The 21,685-nt window shown below is 32.3% G+C and overlaps 1 protein-coding gene across 1 annotated transcript in view; it reads left to right on the forward strand.

Moving 5' to 3' along the window:
• Nucleotides 1-4,556: 4,556 nt before the first annotated feature.
• Smp_161850 (putative monocarboxylate transporter) overlaps nt 4,557-21,685 on the forward strand; it is a gene marked incomplete at its 5' end in the record, with an annotated part of 33,106 nt that continues 15,977 nt past the window's right edge. The window contains 6 exons of the mRNA XM_018793828.1: nt 4,557-4,568; nt 6,618-6,975; nt 10,152-10,310; nt 13,115-13,461; nt 14,966-15,131; nt 18,965-19,227. Of these exons, the coding sequence (XP_018648301.1) occupies nt 4,557-4,568; nt 6,618-6,975; nt 10,152-10,310; nt 13,115-13,461; nt 14,966-15,131; nt 18,965-19,227 (1,305 nt within the window). The remainder of the gene's footprint in view (nt 4,569-6,617; nt 6,976-10,151; nt 10,311-13,114; nt 13,462-14,965; nt 15,132-18,964; nt 19,228-21,685) is intronic.

Genomic DNA, 21,685 nt, shown 5'->3' on the forward strand with positions numbered 1-21,685 from the left:
GTTTTTCACAATTATTTATCGATGATTAGTGACCAATAGTATATTTGTCTAGGTGTCAGCATCAGCAAATAAACAAGAATGACGCTGGTTACTGTTCAGTTGTCAATCATTGTAAGTACCTTTCTGAATTGTATCAAGAACAAAGACCATTTTTCATTTCACAGTAATACGCAGATTCATTCGAAGTAAAAAGTATCTTCAACAGTACAATAATTTAAGCCTTTTTTTGGTTATTAGATAGTAAAGTCGTATACGGTGAAAATGAGTCCCTCAAAGTAAGATTACTTAATGTATAAATGAAATATTTCAATAATAAAAACTAAGCTCCGAACGAGTAAATTGTATGGTACATACTGAGTACAAAATGTGACGCCTCAACAGACTCGTGGGTCTAAACTTTTTAAAAAGGAAGAAGCTATGAAAGAAACTAAAATTTGAAATATAAATGGATCATTTTTTCAGCTCAACTTACGCACTTTGAGGTTATGTTTCCGGAATCGATAACATATAAGGAACAATCGGAATACATTAAAATAAATAGGTATAAAATAATCAATCACTTATTTCTGAATTACAGCATAATTATTATTGTGAAATAATTAAAAATTCATATGTTTTTTCTTACCCTTTCTAACTGTCAGATCAAAAAACATTTACAGAACATAGTTTCGTGCATCAGTGAACACACTTGTATGATAACAGTAGCAACGATATGCATAATAACTTGTCGTTATTCGTGGTTTGAAGAGAACTTCCATATATATTTCATGTTTACGCAATAACTAAGAAGCTTCTGATTTGTAGGTACTCGCCTAATTCACGCACAAGTCATCCTACGTTTATGGATAAAAATAGTTAAATATTCTCGATTTAACGATATCATGAATCATGGATTCAGTTTCACCTAATGAACAGAGAAAACAAAATTATAACAATAAAGTAATTGATTTCGGTCTTAAGCGTTGAAGAATTTATCACCTCATTCAGTACGTACTATATATTTCTCTTTCTATGAAAAACATTAACCTTTTTGATAAATCAAGTAGATCTCAACCAAAAGTTTCTGTCTTATTTTGATGTGTATAAAAGTGAACAATAACACTTGTTATGATTTAGTTTAAAATGAAAAAGTTAATCGATAATATTTTTTGTTTTTGAGTGACTAGTTGTTACCGTATCCTTTCTAACCAACAACTGCCCATAACATTTGACGTCAAATCTAATCAAAATGATATTATCAATAGTTATAATTCCCATTAAGATAATAAAAACATAAGTTCTATGAAAAGATTATCTTTTCAACTGACTCTAGTTTCATTTATGTGTAAAACTGAAGGTTTAATTCAATGAAGAAAAATGAATGAGGGATAAATATGATGATATAACGGAGGAATATTCGAACTAGATTATATAGAGTAGGTAAAAACAGTGCAAGGTTATGTAATTCCCCCCGGAATGTGTATGAATAAAACAGATAAGTTAAAAAGGAATTATGTTGTGAAATAAATAACGTAATCAGAATATCTCAATCGTAATTGTTAGACTTATCAGAGCGATTAAATAAGATGATATCAGAAACAATCAAGAGTAAATTATGAAAAATTGCTAAAGAGAAAAAAATATTTTTTAACACGAAATCAATGGAATGAAAACATTAAAAATAGTAAGATCACGACAAAGACTTCTTTTGTACATAGAGTTCAAGGATAGCTAGAATCTCTGTGTTTGAAGGAGTTGAAGACAAAAACGCCTTGGTAGATTTGAACGGCTACTGTAAACAGCTTTCAAATCAATATGTGGTTTGGTTGGAATTCCTATTGATCAAACAGGAAAAAGAATTCAGTAGTTTCAACTCCTTTGAATGAATTTATTATTACCTTTGTTACAGGGCTTGCAAAGTATCTTGAGTGACAAGTGTAGCCAGGCGGATATTTTTTTACTACCATTGACTATCTTCAGCGTAATGTATTAGTATTTCATTAGGACAGCTTAACCACTGAATTTCCACTCAAAAGTTTTGAAGTATAATGCTCGTTTAGAGACATAAAAATCACTTTAATTCCTGATAAGAGCGTTAATGTGCACTGGTGAGGATTTTTCAGCAGTTCAGCTCAAGACAAAATTCTAATCTAGACAAAGACTGCCGGCGGCTGGCAGTCGAATCCAGGACACACATTTCGTCCTATTTGGGACTTGTTAGCTGGATGTAACTACATCCCCGAGTTGATGTTCACTACGGAACTCCAGCCCACTACTGTTCGCTAAGTGGGTAACTCGATAGGGAACAGTTCTGGGTTCGAGTCCAGACTTGGACACCAACTATGGGTTGCAGGTACATCCAGTTGACCAGTCCCAAATAAGACAAAACGTGTGTCTTGGATTCCACTGTTAGCCACTAACCATCCTTGCTTATAATGCTTGTGAATTAAGGCTATATCGAGGCAATCTGCACAGGATGCATATACGCTATTGAAAGACTGATCATTTACAGTCTTAAACATCATTGGGAAGAATCAAGCAGACAATACCAAGTGAATTTACAATTATAATCTTGTTCAGAATATTAAAAGAGTACATTTTCTCGTCTACTTTCACATGTAAACATTTAGTTAACTATAAAACTTTGTATATTTAATATTACATGAATACCATACGAAAAAATTACCCATAATCATACTAGTACTAATAATCAATAGTGTCAACTTTAATGATTGCGTACACTTAAATTTTATTGTCATAAATGATTATTGTATTGGATAGATTTATATTATTTCAAATATTCATTTCACAAAGAAACAAAAGATTTCTGTGGGGGTAATAAAAAACAAAAACAAGACAAATCGATATGTTTTCTTTATAGACTTTTACGTTCCTATTAAATTTTTTTGTCACCATATTTAAATAAATCAATAAAAATTTCTGTCTAACTAGTAAACAAAACAAATATATCAGAAGGGGATTTTATGGATATTATAGTCATTTTATTAGTTGAGTTGATGATTCAATTGAAGCTAGAATACCATAGAAAACCTTGAAGCACTAGACGGCACTGCTGAGGAGTCCCACAGCAGGCAGAAACGGCCGTCAAGTGATTCCAGTTTTTACATAGTAGTCTAGCTTCAATCGACTCACAATCACAAATATTAAAATAAAAACGAATATCATAATAAATTCACCTAGTATTGTTTGTTTGAATCTTCCCATTAATGTTTAGGATTGCAACTGGTCAGTCCCTAATTGGCATATGTGCATACTGTGCGGATTGCCTCGATATAGCCTTAATTCACAAGCATTGTAAGTGAAGATGGATAGTGGCTGTCAGCGGAATCCAAGTCACGCGTTTCGTCCTATTTGGGATCCAAAGTGAACATCAACTCTGAGATGCAGGTACATCCAGCTGACCAGTCCCAAATAGGACGAAACGCGCATCCTGGATTCCACTGCTAGCCAATATCAATCTTTGCTTAAAATATAATAACAATTTACAAGTTTTTTATTCTTATTTAAAAAGGGGAAAAGGGAAGTTTATATATATGTAGGGAATAAAAACTATCCACACTTGATAAACAGTTAATAAATCATACATTGGTTATTGAACTAGTTGATTAACCAATTAGATTGTTGATCAATTTTCTAGAAAAATGAAAATGATTGGTTGATTAAAATAAAGTCCATTGAATTTTTAATAAAAAGATTGGATTAATTTTTTTCTTAAAATTAGTATATAGATATACATTGTATATTATATGGGTTGATTATATTACTCATTATTCTATAAAATAGGATTACATAACACTTTGTATATATTATCCCATATATTAATAATTTTTAATGGAGAACAATAAAGAAAGGATAAATAAATGCATTTATTAAACATTATTTTATTGATTACCTTTAATTAATACAGTTACTAGGCATCAATTTGATAGGATACATTTCATCTAGTTACAAAACAAAAACAAAAACAAATGGAAACAATAAAAGAACATGTAAGTTTCATCTTTCAATATGTTAAGATTGTTTTGAAAATTCTTTATTGAATAGAAATGAATAACCTTTATTAGACTATCATAATTCGATTAGTTTTGAGATTATCAAATTGGTTAAATTAACTAAAAGTCCTTAACTGGTTTTATGCCGTCAGCAATATATATATTACATCCAAAATATCAGATGAATGCATAATAGATATTTTATAAATAAATGACCTAAGCTATTCAAATGATAACTCCTTGACCGGTCTCTATATGACAGAATTATCTGAAATCGATTATTAAGTATTCAACAAAAGTGATTAATTGGACAAGTATGAATTTTTTAATAGTGATTCAGTTAGTATATTGAATCGTTATTTCACGATAATTTTCGTTTAGATCAAAACGTTTGAACTATTTTAGAATTTGGTATTTACTTTGAAACAAACAAGAACTATACTAATTCCAAATTGTCTTCCTTAATAAAGATTATTGATTAACTCGAACAGCAACTGTATCAATGTTCATCAGTAATTTACCTTTCTTTTCATTAAACTTACAGCTGTTCCTTTATCGCTTCAAATGACTAGCCAGGTATGTATTAGCCGACCTGTGACCAGCAAGCTATTATTGACAACCTAGATTACTCTTCTGTATGAGTCCTGTTTTTTTCGAAATGTGATAAGTCGAAGCACTAAACTGTGTTAGCAAAAACGTAAAGTCATACACAACGTTGCACCCGGAGCAAGCGTGCATCGGTTCGAGTTGAATCAGTATGAAAATCATACGGAACAGTGTGATTCATTATTAATGCTTAGTTTAACAAACCAATAGAATGGTAAAAGTTTGTGTAGTAAATTCTTACTCAAAATTTGAAATAGAAAATTTTGTGGATACATCAAAACTAAACTTTGTTATAAGGCTTATCTTGTTTATCGCGAAGAAACCCTAATTGGATGTAAGATGATTTTGAAACATAGTCACTCTACGGCGGTCGTGATGTTTCATTAATTAATTAAATCAAAAATCGATCATAAGTAAGTAGTAATGTAGTGTTTAAACTATGGAGTGTCAAGCATAAGACTAGAATGTCCTGAATTTAATTCCCTTTGTGATCATTAGTATACACATCAGAAAAGAATTACAGACTATGCCAAAATAACTTTTTAGAGTAGATAAATAACTTAGGAAAAGTGGCTATATCGAGGCAAATAGTCAGAATACGTATATACTAACAAAGAACGGTCAAAAGATAGCCTCAAACAATAAGCACGAGATAATTAAAAATAATGACACTACGATGAATTGGTATTCAAAATATATTGCTGTTCAACACAGCTTCCAATAATATCGCTTTCTTTGGCAAACTAACTTCAAATTGAACTGAGAATCAGGAATTCTTTAGCTTAACCCGAAGTTTGTAATCTACTAAACAAAACAAGCATAGAAACTGATTTAATATAATTTTATGGTATACACTGAATATAAATGTGTTGAATTGGAAACATTCACTAAATGGATAAATTATCATATCGATTAGATCACTTCTCAGAGTTTATTAGTTTACTAAATCTTTAAAAAACACTTTGAAACACGTATAACGTTTAAGGACGCAGAATAGATTGACACTTTAATAGGTCGTTCAAAATACTGTACACTTTGTATTAAGAAAGACCACTTTCATCATTTATCGATATGACTGGTAACCCTACATAATGAAGAAAAATATACTACAGATATTTTATTAAAATTCATTTTTCTCTTTTGGGAACTATTTCCACAATGCTATACACATTGTATTGAATAATTTGCTCTCTTTCAAATGGATGGATTAAAATCATCAAGTCACATGGCTTAACTATCAATGATTGTTTTGACTTATTGGATTTATTATCTACAATAGATAGATTTCAACAGCATTTTTTTAAGTGCACAATTTCATATGATGTATACAAGTTGAAAGATCAAATTTGTTAAAGTCAAATCAAATGTTACTGTATTTCTTTATGGGTATGATTGATTTTTACATTCAGAAAAATAATGATTTCAGTTCATCTTGATGTGCTAATGATATATGGCAACTTGGATCAATGCATATATGTGCCTGGTCCTACGTTGTAGCTGACTGACTGATAGGAAGAAAATAACCATAATTCTTATTGACCATTTAAAGTCTTTCCAAATTGGAATTTATCTTACTAGACAAACTTTTCCTCATTGTTCGCTTTAACCTTTTTAAGATATTGATAACCATAAAAGCATTATCTCTAATACAAAGTAGTTTGTGTTCATTGGACCATACCAGAACATGGAATAATAATTCATTATGTCACTGAATAAAAATAAAAAGGAATTCAGCGAAGAAAATTTTTTTGACTGACTTTTGTGTTTGTTAAACGCACACATTTTGGGTATATATATATATATATATATATATATATAAAATTCTTCTTTGCGAGGGTTTTTATCAGTGTACGTTTAGGACATTATAGCAGGTGCTATACATAAACAGTCCAATAGTAAGATTACCTTTTGTAAGAAATTAATACAATAACGACTGTATGTAGTCTAAAAGTGTTTTTGTTAACATTCTTAACTGTCGATGTTCTTCAATTTTCCATTTTTATATCGTGCCTTTTTCAGCCAGATGATATACTACCACAAGGACCTACTTCCTACTTACGCATTCCATCGTCTCACCCCGAAACTTATAAATCAACGTCCACCGTGTATGATGTTGATCCAATACTCACCTTGAATAATAGTGATGGTGATGATGTAGAAGTTGAGATTGATTTAGAAAAACTATCACCCCCATTACCGCCAGATGGTGGATGGGGTTGGCTTATTGTATTTGGTAGCTTTTTATGCATGGTACTTGTGGATGGGATGTGTTTTTCCTATGGACTATTTCTTAGTGAATTAGAAGAAACATTTGGTGCATCAAAAATGCAAATGACATTGGGGGGATCATTATTGACTGGATTTTATTTCATGGTTGGTAAGTGTTGAGTTTAAATGCTCATCCAATAATTACTTGAAAATTTTGTACGAATTCTCTCAAATCTGGATATTATCTTGATTATTTCATGACAATGAAAGAATGTAACAGTGCAAGAAAACGAATCCAACAGCGTGAGCTAGAAAATTTGCACTAATCACAACAGGCACTACATTGGATAAAGTAGTAATATATACCTACGCATTATTGAATATAGGTTTTAACTTAAACGTGTTACGTGTTAATCCAATAGTTGTGGATAAGAATTCAAGTTGAAGAATCCCTGCTGTTTGGTTTACTCTGCAATCCATAGACATTGATATAAACCCAATCTCTCTAAGAAGACCAGGTCAATCAGTTTGTCATATTGTTAGAGGTCAGAGGTCAAACCAACTTATTAACCATACAAAATCCTATGGAATACAAGCAAACTTGGAAAGAATACAATCACACCAACAGATTCTCACTTATTGAAAAATTCGAAAGTATAACAAGATCTTAACAATTAGACAATGTAACCCAAGAATAAATCAATAAGGAAATTAATAGTAACTACTTTTATTGATTAATCTAACGATGACTAAACAATTTACAGGATATTTATCTCATTCTGTAATACAGTTATATAATGTTGCAATGGAAATAAAGATTTAACACTGTCTTTCAACAATTTAGTATATTTTCAGCAAAGCACGACTAAATAACATCAAGTCGGCGCCCAAATACCGTGAAACTATTCGCTCTAATTTAGACGAAAGTTCTTATATGAATAGCAATCAGTTTGAAAACTTCTCTCATTGAATGGGATACTTTTGATGTAGGAAATTTCCTTTTGAAAAATTATATTATAAGAAAAATATTCAATTCTTTTATTATATAAGATAACAAATAATATGAGTAAGTTATTTATGTTGGCATGAATACATATAATGAGTAGGAAGTATGGCTTGCAGTTAGTAATAACTGAGTAAAATAGACTAATAATAACTAACTATTATATAGACTAGAAATTATAGGACAAATGAGAAAGTAAATAACGAAAGCACTACTACGAGATGAGAGGTTTTGATATTATTCTACAATTAGATTAACGAAGATCATTCTAAATGAGAATAGTAATTCATTAAAGGTGTTAAAGATATCTTTGGGAGTATTCCTATGCTTTGTATATTAATTGACCGGACAACGGTTATTAGCATAGTTTAGAGGGTGAATAACCTATTTCAACGAACAACTCAAATAATGCGATCATCAAGTACATAACCAGAGAGGTAAATAAATGAATATAATTTTTAAGTAAATACATGTGTAAATATAAATGAGTTATCGTGAATTAATTTTTAAGCTGATCAGAAAATCAGTTGAATAAGCTGGTACATGCGTTCAATGATACATGCTAATTCCTGAAAGCTTAAAGATATGTACAAAAATGTAGACGAATTATTGCAGACTAAATCAATACACTCTATCTGTCAAACACGTTAATTCAATGATTTGGTTAAAATGCACATAAACAGTCTTGTGTGAATGCAAGGATACTAGGATGGTGATCATATAATAATGATATTATGAATGATGTAAGCGAATGTCAGTAAAAAAAATTAGTTATAAAAAAATTGGCGGTAAAACATGTGATAGCAAATAAAATTTTAAAGTAGCAGAAATAGAGAGGAAACTTAGATCACAACAAAGACGTTAATCTTACATTCTGTTTATGTACTACTAAATTTGTATCGCCAAAGATTTTGAAATACGGAGGCACGTGTGTGCCCTCTTCTGCGTTCAGATGAATCTAACAAATAATCTGAAATTTCGAGTCTTATATTTCATAGTTATGGCCACCAGCAGTAGATTGAATAATCTAAAACTTGATATAGATTTTGTTTAGTTATTCACATGATTGACAGTAACTAATTCAAGTTCATTCATGATACACCTATACAGGATTCTGAAAAAAACCGATATCCTCTGGTTTTATCAGCTAAAGGCTATTTATTTCCTGGCAGAAATTGAATACTTCATACTTTGCAAAAAGAGAGCACATTAAAATCAGTCAATTTGATTTAAACATGACGCTCCATTAAAAGTGACGTTTATGCCAACATATAAATTATTTTCCATCCAACTTCAAATTCCAAGAACAATACATCAAATGAGAACTAATAGAAGCAATAAGTATTTATTGATATACAGTTTTGTATATTTACTAACTGAATATATTTAGTTTAACCTAATTATTAAATACAAGGTATTAAGTAATTTTTAAAAAAAAGACCTAATCTTCTAATCAAAGAATTAATTATTTTCTTTGATATGTAATAGGTCCCCTTGTAAGTGGTCTTTTAAATAAATTTGGATCAAGAGAAGTTGTAATTGTTGGTACTTTAATTTCAACAGTATCAATTCTAGCCAGTACATTTATTTACAATTTGGACTTATTTATTGTTATATTTGGTATATGTGGAGGTAAGTTGTGCTAATATAATCAATAATCTCTTTTTTCTATTGTTTTTAAATAATATTTGTTTTATTGGACATTAGTTTTATGAGATTATGGATATTCATTCTTTTAAATTTCTCGGGATTTTACAGCTAGTTATACTACACATTTAAACAAAACTTTAAGTTCAGAATAGGTTTTGTGGAGATTTCAGTATTTTCATAGTTGAAATGAGTCAATTGAAGCTAGACCATCATGGAAAACGTGGAAGCACTGGACGGCCGTTTCGTCCTATTGTAGGACCCCTCAGCAGTGCGCATCCACGATCCCGCCTCGCGAGATTCGAACCCAAGACCTACCAGTCTCGCGCCAGATCACTTAACGGATAGACCACTGAGCCGTCCAGTGCTTCCAAGTTTTCCATGGTGGTCTAGCCTCAATTGACTCATGATTTCAACTATGAAATCTTTAAATCTCTGATTCAATTTGATTCGATTTGAGTTTGATTTAAAATAGGTCAACCTAGACAAAACACGAAATTTTAGATTTTAATGTCACTCAAAACTATTTTGAATAGTCCATCACGTTGAAGTATTATGATAAATAAATCTATTAGATACCATATTTAAAGGAAGGAAGTTTGCGAATAATTATAGGAGGCTTTTTAGTTCAAATAAATTATTACAAAAGAAAGTTCTTCTTATGAATATGGAATTTAAAGGAGATACAGCTTCAGAAATCTTGAATAAACGGATTTCAAAATTGTTGAATAAAACGTTCTACTCAACTAAGCCCCGAATTATTGTCTCAAGCCGGCCTACCATTCACGGATGTGTTAAAGATAAACTTCTATTTTGGGCCACATCAATGTGCATCTATAAATTTACTTGCTCATGTGAGGCACACACAAGCGATCACTTTTCAAACGCATCTCAGAACACTATCCAGCATGGCTTTGAAAAGGAGAATGCAAAACAATTACTAGTTCAATATAGGAGCATTCGATCAACTATGGACAAATAGCCCCAAAATAGTCTTCTTTCAAAGTATTCTACACAGTCAGAGGAATTTGATCGAAGGAAAGTCGAATCATAATCTTATGCACTGCTGAGGCTTGGCAATCCAACAACTCAAGCCCAAACTTTGAGTGCAAAAACGATTTGTCCAATCTCTCATATTTCCTTAGCCTTATTTCCCTTTTGTAGTGTGTTTGCTTTTTTCATTTTTTATTTGGTTAGTAATTTTAAACTGTAATAAGTTTTCTTGATTGTAGTTCAGTTTTTACTATTATGACCTTTATGTTGTCGTTTTTCTTCATGTCTATCAAGCGGACAATCATCTTCCATAATTTTGACCTATAAATCATTTTCACCCTTCTATTCTTATCCAACCTCCCGATTATTACGTAACTTTATTTGACAATAAGAGACTCGAATCAATTTATGATGCAATCTTTTCTATCCTTCTGTGGACATATATTTTCCATATAACGATGATTACGAATGTACATTTCAAGTAAATGATTTCGTCGAGAAGAAAATTTTCTTCGATGAATTCTATTTTTATACCAAATATTTTCTTTTTAAAATGATATCTGAATTGTAACTTGTATTCATATCAAGCTAATCAGATAAATAACAAGAAAATAATATTCTGTTGAGGTTGTTCCAACTGATAATGTACATTCAGTAATTAATGTAACTTACTCCCCAAACACTGCTTTATATAATTACATTCGATCCACATCGTTTGTATGAGGTCTAATCTATCCAAGTCTCAGTCAGTCATTCGGTCAGACATGAAGTAGAACCTGGTATATATTCATATCGGTTCAATTTGCTATACCGCGTTAACACACCGAAATAAAATTGTCAGATAAAATCTCAGAATAGTATAGGTAGAAACAGTATTAATGGTAATGGGGAGCTTCTGTTATACTCGGGCCATGAAAAAGAAAATGCTCCACATACACAACGAGTTGCACTAATGCTATTCAAACAAGCACAAAATGCATTTATAGGATGGGTATCCTATGGAGCCTACTTCAAAACAAAGAAAGAGGGCATTACAATGAATGTCATCCAATTCTATGCGCCTACCAAAGACTACAATGAAGACACTAAAGACCAATTCTACGATAGGCTGCAGTCGATCGTTGAGAACTGTCGAACAAAGGACCTGACCATTCTGATGGGAGATTTAAGTGCCAAGGTTAGAATGAACAACACTGGATACGAAGACGTCATGGGACGACATGGACTGGGAGAAAGGAACGAAAATGGTGAGAGATTCGCGAACCAATGTGCCTTCAATAAACTGGTCATAGGCGACACTATATTTCCACACAAACGCATTCACAAAATCACATGGACTTCACCAGATCACACTACACAGAACCAAATCGACCATATCTGCATCAACAAAACTTCAGGAGGACGATGGAAGATGTAAGAACCAGGAGAGGAGCTGATATAGCATCAGATCATCACTTGCTGGTCGCCAAGATGAAACTAAAACTTAAGAAGCACTGGATAAAGGAGCGGACAACATCACAAAAGTTTAATACGGCTTTTCTTCGGGATACTGACAAACTCAACTAATTCAACATAGCCCTCAGCAACAGGTTCCAGGCCTTTCATGATATACTCAATGGAGAGGGATCTACTATGGAGAGCAACTGGAAAGGGATAAAAGATGCAATCACTTCAACAGTCAAGAGGTTCTGGACCACAAAAGGCACCATCACAAGGAATGGATCACTGTCGGTACACTGGATAAGATTGAAGAAAGGAGGAGCAAGAAGGCAGCAATCAATACCAGCCGAGCAAGAGCAGAAAAAGCCAAGGCACAAGACGAATACATAGAAGTAAACTAGCAAGTGAAGAGGAGAATCAGAGCCAACAAACGTAAATATATGGAAGATCATCCAGAAGATATCGGTGTTTATTAACAGTTGTCTACGCAAAATACTTCGGATCTGTTGGCCAGACACTATCAGCAACAACCTACTGTGGGAGAGAACAAACCAGATTTCAGCGGAGGAAGAAATCAAGAAGAAGCGCTGGAAGTGGATAGGATGCACATTTAGGAGAGCGCCTACTTGCGTCACAAGGCAAGCCCTCGCATGGAATTCTGAAGGCCAAAGGAGAAGAAAAAGACCGAAGAACACATTACGCCGAGAAATAGAGACAGGCATGAGAAGAATGAACAAGAATTGGATAGAACTAGAAAAGAAGGCCCAGGACAGAGTGGGTTGGAGAATGCTGTTCGGCGGCCTTTGTTCCATTGGGGTTAATAGGCGTAAGTAAGTAAGTAAGTAATTTTGAAAAAAGCAACTAACTGATTGATACTTATAAAAAAATATACAACCCTTATCATAAACGAGTTAATATTTCTTTTTCATTGTCATATCCTACCAGTGTGTTAATAAGATGATAAACTCATTTATAATAGACTAAGTCAATGTGAATTCCATGTTCGAAAACACAAACATTGTTCAGTATGTGCTATAGAACTAATATATTCAATCAATGTGATCATTATATTTCAATAGGTATGTTATATTGATTAGTTAGTGAACAATAATAATATTCACTTATTAATTTGAGCTTTGTAATAAAAGATATGAATAAAAACAGCATTTTTTGGGTGAAAATAATCTGATGTATTACAATTTGAATATTCTTGGTTGAATTTTAGGTATCGGATACGGGTGCATTTACCTTCCAGCGGCCACAGTAGTCACTTCCTGGTTTGTGAAGAAACGTGCCACTGTAACTGGAATCATAATGGCTGGCAGTGGGATAGGTGGTGTAGTCTACAGTTTAATAGTTCCATCTCTAATTAAAATATATACATGGCGTGGTTGTATTCTACTGTTATCTGGTGTCAATTTACATTGTGCTATAGCCGGTGCTCTATTTCGTCCATTACGTCCAACTGATTATAAGCATGAATACAACGAAAATGAGGACGTGGAAAACTCGTATCCCAATACAAAAGCTAGCTTTAATACAGATCCATTACTAGTTGAAAATGAAACTGAAGTAAGCCTTATATATATCATAGATCTTTAATAAACAGGTTGTATATGTTATGACTGGTTTTTCTTTTAAAAAAATATAGCTTTGCATCCTGTGTGGTCAAAGGGATTTAGTATTTGGTCATTCAGTATATCATGTTACTTCTTTATATGGAAGTTTGTGAAATACACATCCTAATACTTCGATAACCTCCGCCAGATATACCCTTGACATAAAAATTTCTTGAATTATACATTGATTTCACTTCTATCTAAATTACTTTGTGGCTCAGTAATTAATTGCAGAAATAAATTCGCCGTAACACGAAGTTTATTGAAGCTTAAATGCAAACTGTTATTTTATGAAATGATGTTTTTACATCGAATGTTTATTATCGTCAAATATCCATATACATAAATTAATTATGACCGGGTTCATCTATGCCAACCATGTTATATAATATTTTTATAATACATCGTTCAGTCGACTCCCTACAAAATCTTTTCATTCATTATTAATCCCCTGGTTTTGCACATGAGACGTTTAGTATTAATAAAAAGTTGTTATTGATGTACATAGCTTCATTAATAATGATGAAACTGTAGTTTCCAAACCTACCAATACAAAGAGAAGTCTTTGAAATCTCTCTCTTACCAATCAAGTCATTTCCAGATAAACAATTTTCCATTGATAAATTTCTCTTTTATTAGAGGAGGAAGTCAAAAATTAATTTTTATTTCAGTATGTCAGTATATGAAATAAATTGATAGATTTTGTCTAATGAACAATTTCATAGAGTTGAGATCATGAGTCAATTGAAGCTAGACCACCATGGAAAACCTGGAAGCACTAGACGGCCATTTCGTCCTATTATGGGACTCCTCAACAGTGCGCAACTCTATAAAATTACTAAAATCTCCACAAAACCCGTTCTGATAATGATCATGTGCTCACTAGTGACTGGCTCCATGAGGTATTTCCTGGAGTTCTAGTGAGAAGCAGTAACCAGTGGAGTTCAACCAGTTCTGTTGGGACATATCAACTCACTGATGACATTGGTGAATGGTTGCTCAACTTCGTGGATTTGTTGAAGTTAGACATTAACACCGTTGGATGCCGGCTCAGTGGTCTATCGGTTAAGTGATCTGGCGCGAGACTGGTAGGTCACGGGTTCTAATCTTGCGAGGCGGGATCGTGGATGCGCACTGCTGAGGAGTCCCACAATAGAACGAAACGGCCGTCCAGTGCTTCCACGTTTTCCATGATGGTCTAGCTTCAATTAACTCATGAGTTCATCTATGAAAATACTGAAATCTCCACAAAACCCCTTCTGATAATGAACAATTGACAATCAATTGTATTGTTGTAGTAGTTTGTTAAGTACTTTGTTGAACAATATCAACATTATGACACCTCATTGGAACGTATTAATGATAATTGGTTTTACATACATTTTATTTAAATGATCACCAAATCAATGATTAGTATCTTGGATTCCTTCTAAAAAAATTCTTATTTTTATTTTTAGGCATTAACGCGACAAAATACTGAATTAAATGCTGTAAGTGAAATAGATCATTCTGTATCTAATATGAACTCAATAAGAAAACCAAAAACTTCAGTTGTTAAATTACCACCAGAAAAAGGATTAAATTATCCACATCGTTTAAAACGAACAAGTACAGTTGATGAAGGTTAGTGAACATAATCAAAATCTTAAAATGAAGTAATCAATGCTCCTTGTAACTAATTACAATTATTCCAACAACAAAAAAAGAATATGACATACATTATGATAAGAAATCATTCATTTTATTGGCTTTTCTTGTTTACTTAACTGATAGAATTTTTTTTGCGTTAAAATTTAGTTATTACTAACTAATACCTATTTGAGTAATGAATTATCGATTATTATAGTAACTATAATAATACATACCTCCTATTTTTTACCCTGAAAGTTGATAATCTGAATCCATGAGATGAAGGTACATCCAGTTGACGAGTCTCAATTAGGACGAAACGAGCGTCCTGGATTCCAGTGGTAGCTACTATCCATCTTTGCTTACAAAGCTTGTGACTTAAGGCGATATCGAGGCAGTCCGCACAGGATGCACATATGCCAAAAAGAGACTGATCAATTGCAGTCATAAATAACAATGGAAAGATACAAGTAAACAACAACAAGTGAATATGGCTGATTTTTATTTTAGGTTTATGACATTTAAAAATAACACTGGTTTATTTTCGTTCCCCATGTTCTGAATTTATCTTTTATTTCGGTGAAGAAATGTTTTTGTTATAAATTAATGACATCGTCTAGGTGAATTTATGTCATCTACATAATAACTTTGATAGCATTATGTTAAAAGAAATCAATGACAAGAGGGAATACGGTAGCTATGGCATTTTATACAATAATAAAATTCATTTGATTGTCACCATAAATAATTAAAGTGTAGAAAAAACTTACAGTGTAAAAGTAAGAAGAAGGCTTTGTTCATTGAAACCACTTCAAATCAATAATATTTGACAGTAGTTGTTCTGCATGTCATTTGAGAATTGTTTTTTTTAATTAAATTTGTACAGGTAGTTATTGTATTTTTATAGGTTCACTACTCCGAATTAACATAGGTCATAGTCATTCACAATAGTGCAAATACTTTAAATCAATTATCTTTCTGTCGATCCTGAATTCCAGCATCCCTTCATGCATAATTTTTTGCTCTGTTATTTTTTTAAAGCATTGTCACTATATTTTTTAGATCTCTTTTGTTATTAATATGATTTAGCAAAAACGGTTGTGGCATATGTATGCCAGGTTCCGCGTTGTTGATATGTGTGCGTTCATTAATCAAAACAGCCGAATATATGGCTAATTATATCAGAATCACGATGACTTTGACGAATGCAATCGTATATCATTTGTGAAACTGAAAAACTCATAGTTCATCATTTTGATTACCAAGAGAACTAATTCATTCTATATTGGCTGTGTTGAATATTCTCATCGATGTTTAGGACTGCGAATGATTAGTCTCTTATTAGCATATGTGCATGCCGTATGGACTGCCTTAATTCACAAGCATTACTAGCAAGAGGATGGTGCTACCAGTTGAATCCAGAGACGCGTGGTTCGTCCTATTTTGAGACTCGTTAGCTACACCCGATTACACGAGCTAGTGACTATCACGACTCAGTAGTTAAGTGGATAACGCGATGGCGTTTGAAGCGAACGGCGCTGGATTCCAGTCTTGGAATGAACATCAACCCTGTGATATAGGTACATCCAGCTGACGAGTCCTGAATAGGACGAAACGCGTTTCCTGAATTTCACTAATAGCCACCATCCCATCTTTTCTAGACAACCAAGACAGTTCTGATACAAAACAGAATAATACAGTTATTGTTAAGTCTTATTTTCAGTCAATAAAATCTGTATTAATAGTTGATGAATTATGAAAATACCTACAATTATGACTATAAAAAAATTATATCATGGATCGAATATTTTTGTTTTCAGAAAATTACTACTTTGAAACATACAACAACATTCATTGTGGAAACAACCAACTATCCAGGGCTTGTAGTACTTTTCTCTTCATTTTCTCATCTCTCTTTGCCATTATTTGCTATAAGATATTAAAGTCTATTTAATACTTGGTCAGTCAGTATATGAAAAAAAACCCACTGAATATTGAATTTTCACAGAATACACTGGTTGTTCTTTATGATTTGTGTTCATGTGCAAGATCTACCTGATTAAAACAGAAACTCTTATTTACGTTTAGTTTCACAATTGACCATGTCTTGTAACAAACTATCATTTTATATTATGGCTTAACAGCATTACAAAATATCATGTACATCTTCTTAGAATGATTACACTATCAAATAAAACATATAGATAAGAATGTATTAGTGGTGTGAATATGTTAAGTTTACTTGATCTTAGTCATTCGTAAAAAGTATTTTGTTTAAAAAGAATAATATGATCTTGTTAACTGAAAGTTATGAACTGTTCTTTTTTGGATAAAATAAATAACAGACTATTTCGTTGGGTTTATATGAAATGGTTAAACCAGTGGGAACCTATTTGCCAAGATTGTATGGATTACCAAAGGTACACAAACCTGAGATCCCATTACGACCTTATTTTAAATATGTATAACTCTCTTCATCATACCACAGCTAAATGGTTGGTAACTATATTGAAACCTCTCAACGAAAAGCTTGTAAAGCATAGTGTTAAGGATGTATTTCAATTTGTTGATAAAATCAAAAATTCTGATACTTTGGGACTAAAGTTGATGTCTTTGGAATGTAACACCATTATTCACAAATATCCCATTCATAGAGACTGTAGAATATATAGGGGAACAACTGATTGAAAATGAAATTGAAACTACAGTTCCTATTAATATCTTGAAAGAATTGTTATTGAAATGCACCATGAATGTGAATTTCAAATTCAACGGAGAAATATTTTGTTCAAATATTAGTCTTTTAATATGATGGGGATCTTTAAACGACATTTTATTTCTCTTTAAAGTTGTTGTTTTTTTCTTCACTATTGAAATGTTTACACACACAACAACTTGCAAATGATAAGTCGAAAACAAATAATGATATAAACTAAGTTTTTACTAATGAACTGATATGGTCATATTTTACAATTTTATTATGATTTCTTATTATCAAGAACCATTGAATTCCAAATATGTGGTTGTATTTAGTTTAAAAGAAAAGGTTAATTAGAATAGATGAGTTTATCGTGTATACAATCTAGTACGTGGTAAAAATAAGTAACATTAATATTAACTTCAAAAGTTTTGGATGATATTCATCCATCTGAGGTTGGTAAATAAATTCTAGATTTTCATAGTTAAAATCATGAGTCAGTTGAAGCTAGACCACCATGAGAAGCCTGGAAGCACTGGACGGCCGTTTCGTCTTATTATGGGACTCCTCAGCAGTGAGCATTCTAGATTGTTGTATACTGTGATAATACACAATTTTAATTAGATAGATAATTTTAAAATTATTTGTTTATTTATTTCTTTAATATACACTAAAACGTCTTTATTATGGAAACTAACGGAATAATTTTAAGCAAAGATGGATGGCGACTAACAATGGAATCCAGGAGTTGTGCTTCTTCCAATTTGGAACTAATCCGTACCGTTAGTACTACATTTGTATAACGCGATAACTAAAAAGTGATAAAGAATTATAGCTGTAATTTTATATGATATATCTATCTACCTTGATTACAAAAAACCCAAGCATTATTCTTTTCAGTGATAGACTCATAGTATTCTCATATAATATTCATTTCATTTTAAAAATGAAGTATCCCTCATTTGATAAGCTGTTCTTAAATAAATTTGGATGGGATTAATTTGATCGAATGTTTTGGAGTTTTGTATTGACACCTACAAACGTTTCAAAAGAACCACTGGAAATCGGAAGATTTATTTCTTTATGCTAAAGTATTTACCTTACGTTTTTTTATTTCTTTTACATATAGATACAGTGATTACCTACGGAAATCAAATTGTTTCCGGAAATACCTTGAATAATTCTTCTGAAGGTGTACCTGTAATGAGTCTTGAAGCAGTGAATCGTATTGTAGGAGATGTTCTCAATCGTCAAATGATCACATCTTCTACAAGTTTAGCACCTCCAGAATTCACCGCCAAACCTAAGTTATCTGTAATTCAGTCACCGAGATCCATTCATTCAAGTTATATACAAACAGAACCAAATGATCCTACCGTAGCACACAAAAGGGTAATCCATATTATAGTTATATTAGACAAACACTTTACTGCCTTTTCCATAATTTAGTATGAAACCTATTGGTATTTTTGGTAAAGTATAAAATTAAATTTGACAAAATAAAAGATCAATGAAACAGTTCTTATTATCAAACTAAAAATATAACAGGTAAAGTTTAATTATAGTTAATTCTGAAAAAGACTTCAGAATAATCCTGATTATCATGTCCATCTAATTAAGCGATTTTCCACTAGGGTACTCCTAACACCTATCAAAACGCATGGATGATGTTCAACGAAGAATACGCAACAAGGACGAGAAGACATACGCTACTCTTGATAGTTGTCCCAATACTAACCAGCCCAGAACGTACAGTAAGAGCTCAAGATCAATGATCATCAGTCCAATATCGTTTTCGTGTTTTAAACATATGAAGGAAGATAAGAGAAACTACATCATCAGTCCGCACATGATGCACATGTGCAAACAAGAGACTGATCAATGGTAGTCCCAAATACCAATGGGAAGATACAAGCAAACAACATCAAGTGAATTTAAATCTTCACCCCATTTCACAAGCAGGTGGCTATCAGGACTCAGTAGCTAAGTGGATAATGTGATAGAGTTTGGAGAGAAGGATATTGGGTACGAGTATCAGAGTGAACATCAACTCTGAGATGCAGATGCATCCAGTTGACGAGTCTCAAATAGGACGAAACGCGGGTCCCGAATTCCACTGCTAACCACTATCTATCTTTGCTTATAACTATATCATTATTTATTACTAAACAAGTATAGAACTTAAACATAATAATCAGAAAAAAGTAAGAGAACTTTTCATCGAACGGAATTAACTGAAACGGAAACAAGAAAAACCACTTGAATAATAAAGGAAATTAATTCTTAAGGCTTGTTAATTTATGTGATACATTTAAGTTAGTAATGTAATTTATCGTTGTAAAAAACACCTTTAGATACTTAAAATAGAGAAATTACTATTTATAACACAGTAGAATTAATGTATCGCTTTAAGATACATCTCACTTCAATGTATAGTTGATTGTCTCATTTATGTTTACTGTTTTCATACATATATACTTCAATGTAATGAGTGAATAATTGACTGAATTAATAAACTTTATAATACCTATCCAATTACTTTCAAATGCCTTTTATGATAACCGTTATAAGTATCATTGGATGATGGAACCTGGCCTACATAAGTTTTTTAACTGATGTCATTATTTCATCCGTTTTACTTTTGACAGGCATATAGAATGGAAGACAACTAAGACAATAGTAGTAATAAGGTGTTAAAGTGACATTTTTTATCGGTTGATATAATTTAACTTCTAAGATAGTTTTAATCATTTTTTAAATAATAATGAAATAAACCTCAACCCCATATACTCCGTTACGTTTGAGGAAGATATATCTTAAGGGTTCAAAGTTTTCTACCGGAAAATGACTTATTCACTGATAAATCTTATCATTCTTATGTTATTCAATAATATACCCGAGAAATGGGATTTTATTAGACAATTTATGAGTTTTACGAAATTTTACCAAGTGATGTAGTTGTTCAATGTCTTACACTTTCCATGTATTCTGTAGTGGAATTTGTTATATCTGAGACATTATTCCATATCACTTGATATATTTGATAATCGAAATGCTGCTTATAATTTCTTAATTCTATCTATCTATTTCTATTCTGTCATGACTCAAAGCTCAGACCATATTATATCTAAAATACCTAACCATATAGCAACTGAATTAGAAACTTACAATGTGTTCACAGTTGACTGATCACTGGGTGGTGATCAATGTCATGAGTGTCAAGTCCTTCTTAGTGCTGACCGAATGCTATCGACCAAGTTGCAACGTGGCCACCCAGTGATCAATCAGTTATGATTACAACTCAGTCCTACAGGAGGTCGGTCGCGGCCCGAATAGCTCAGTGGTAACGTTTCTGACTGTGAAGCTGGGTGACACGGGATCGAATCCGTCAGGGAGCACCAGTCCCCTCAAGATTACACGTACAACTTGCTGACGAGTGCCAAGTAGCACGAAACCCGGGTCCAGGGTTTCCTGTTGACTACCTCCAACCACCATCTTAACTTAGAATGTGTACATAGCCTAGTTATAAAGAATGCAAAAAATGCAATAACAAGAAAGTAATTAATTATTGATAAATCTGGAACAATAAGACATATAATATGAATATTGTGTGTCAAATAAAAGCTTGGAAATAGCCAAATATAAAAATAAAACAACCCAATTCTCCCTTAGTTGTACAATCAAAATATAAATAATAATCCTTCGTACGATTGCCACAAAAGATTTACTCTCACACTATTCACCTCATTATATCGGCATTCCATTCATGACTGTTATCTTCGTTCTTAGAGAATAGTCAAAGCAAAGCATATTTATAATATTACAAGAGATCAACGAACAATCAAATGAT

This window comes from Schistosoma mansoni, chromosome 1, assembly GCF_000237925.1.
Source record: "Schistosoma mansoni strain Puerto Rico chromosome 1, complete genome".
Lineage (NCBI taxonomy): Eukaryota > Metazoa > Platyhelminthes > Trematoda > Strigeidida > Schistosomatidae > Schistosoma > Schistosoma mansoni.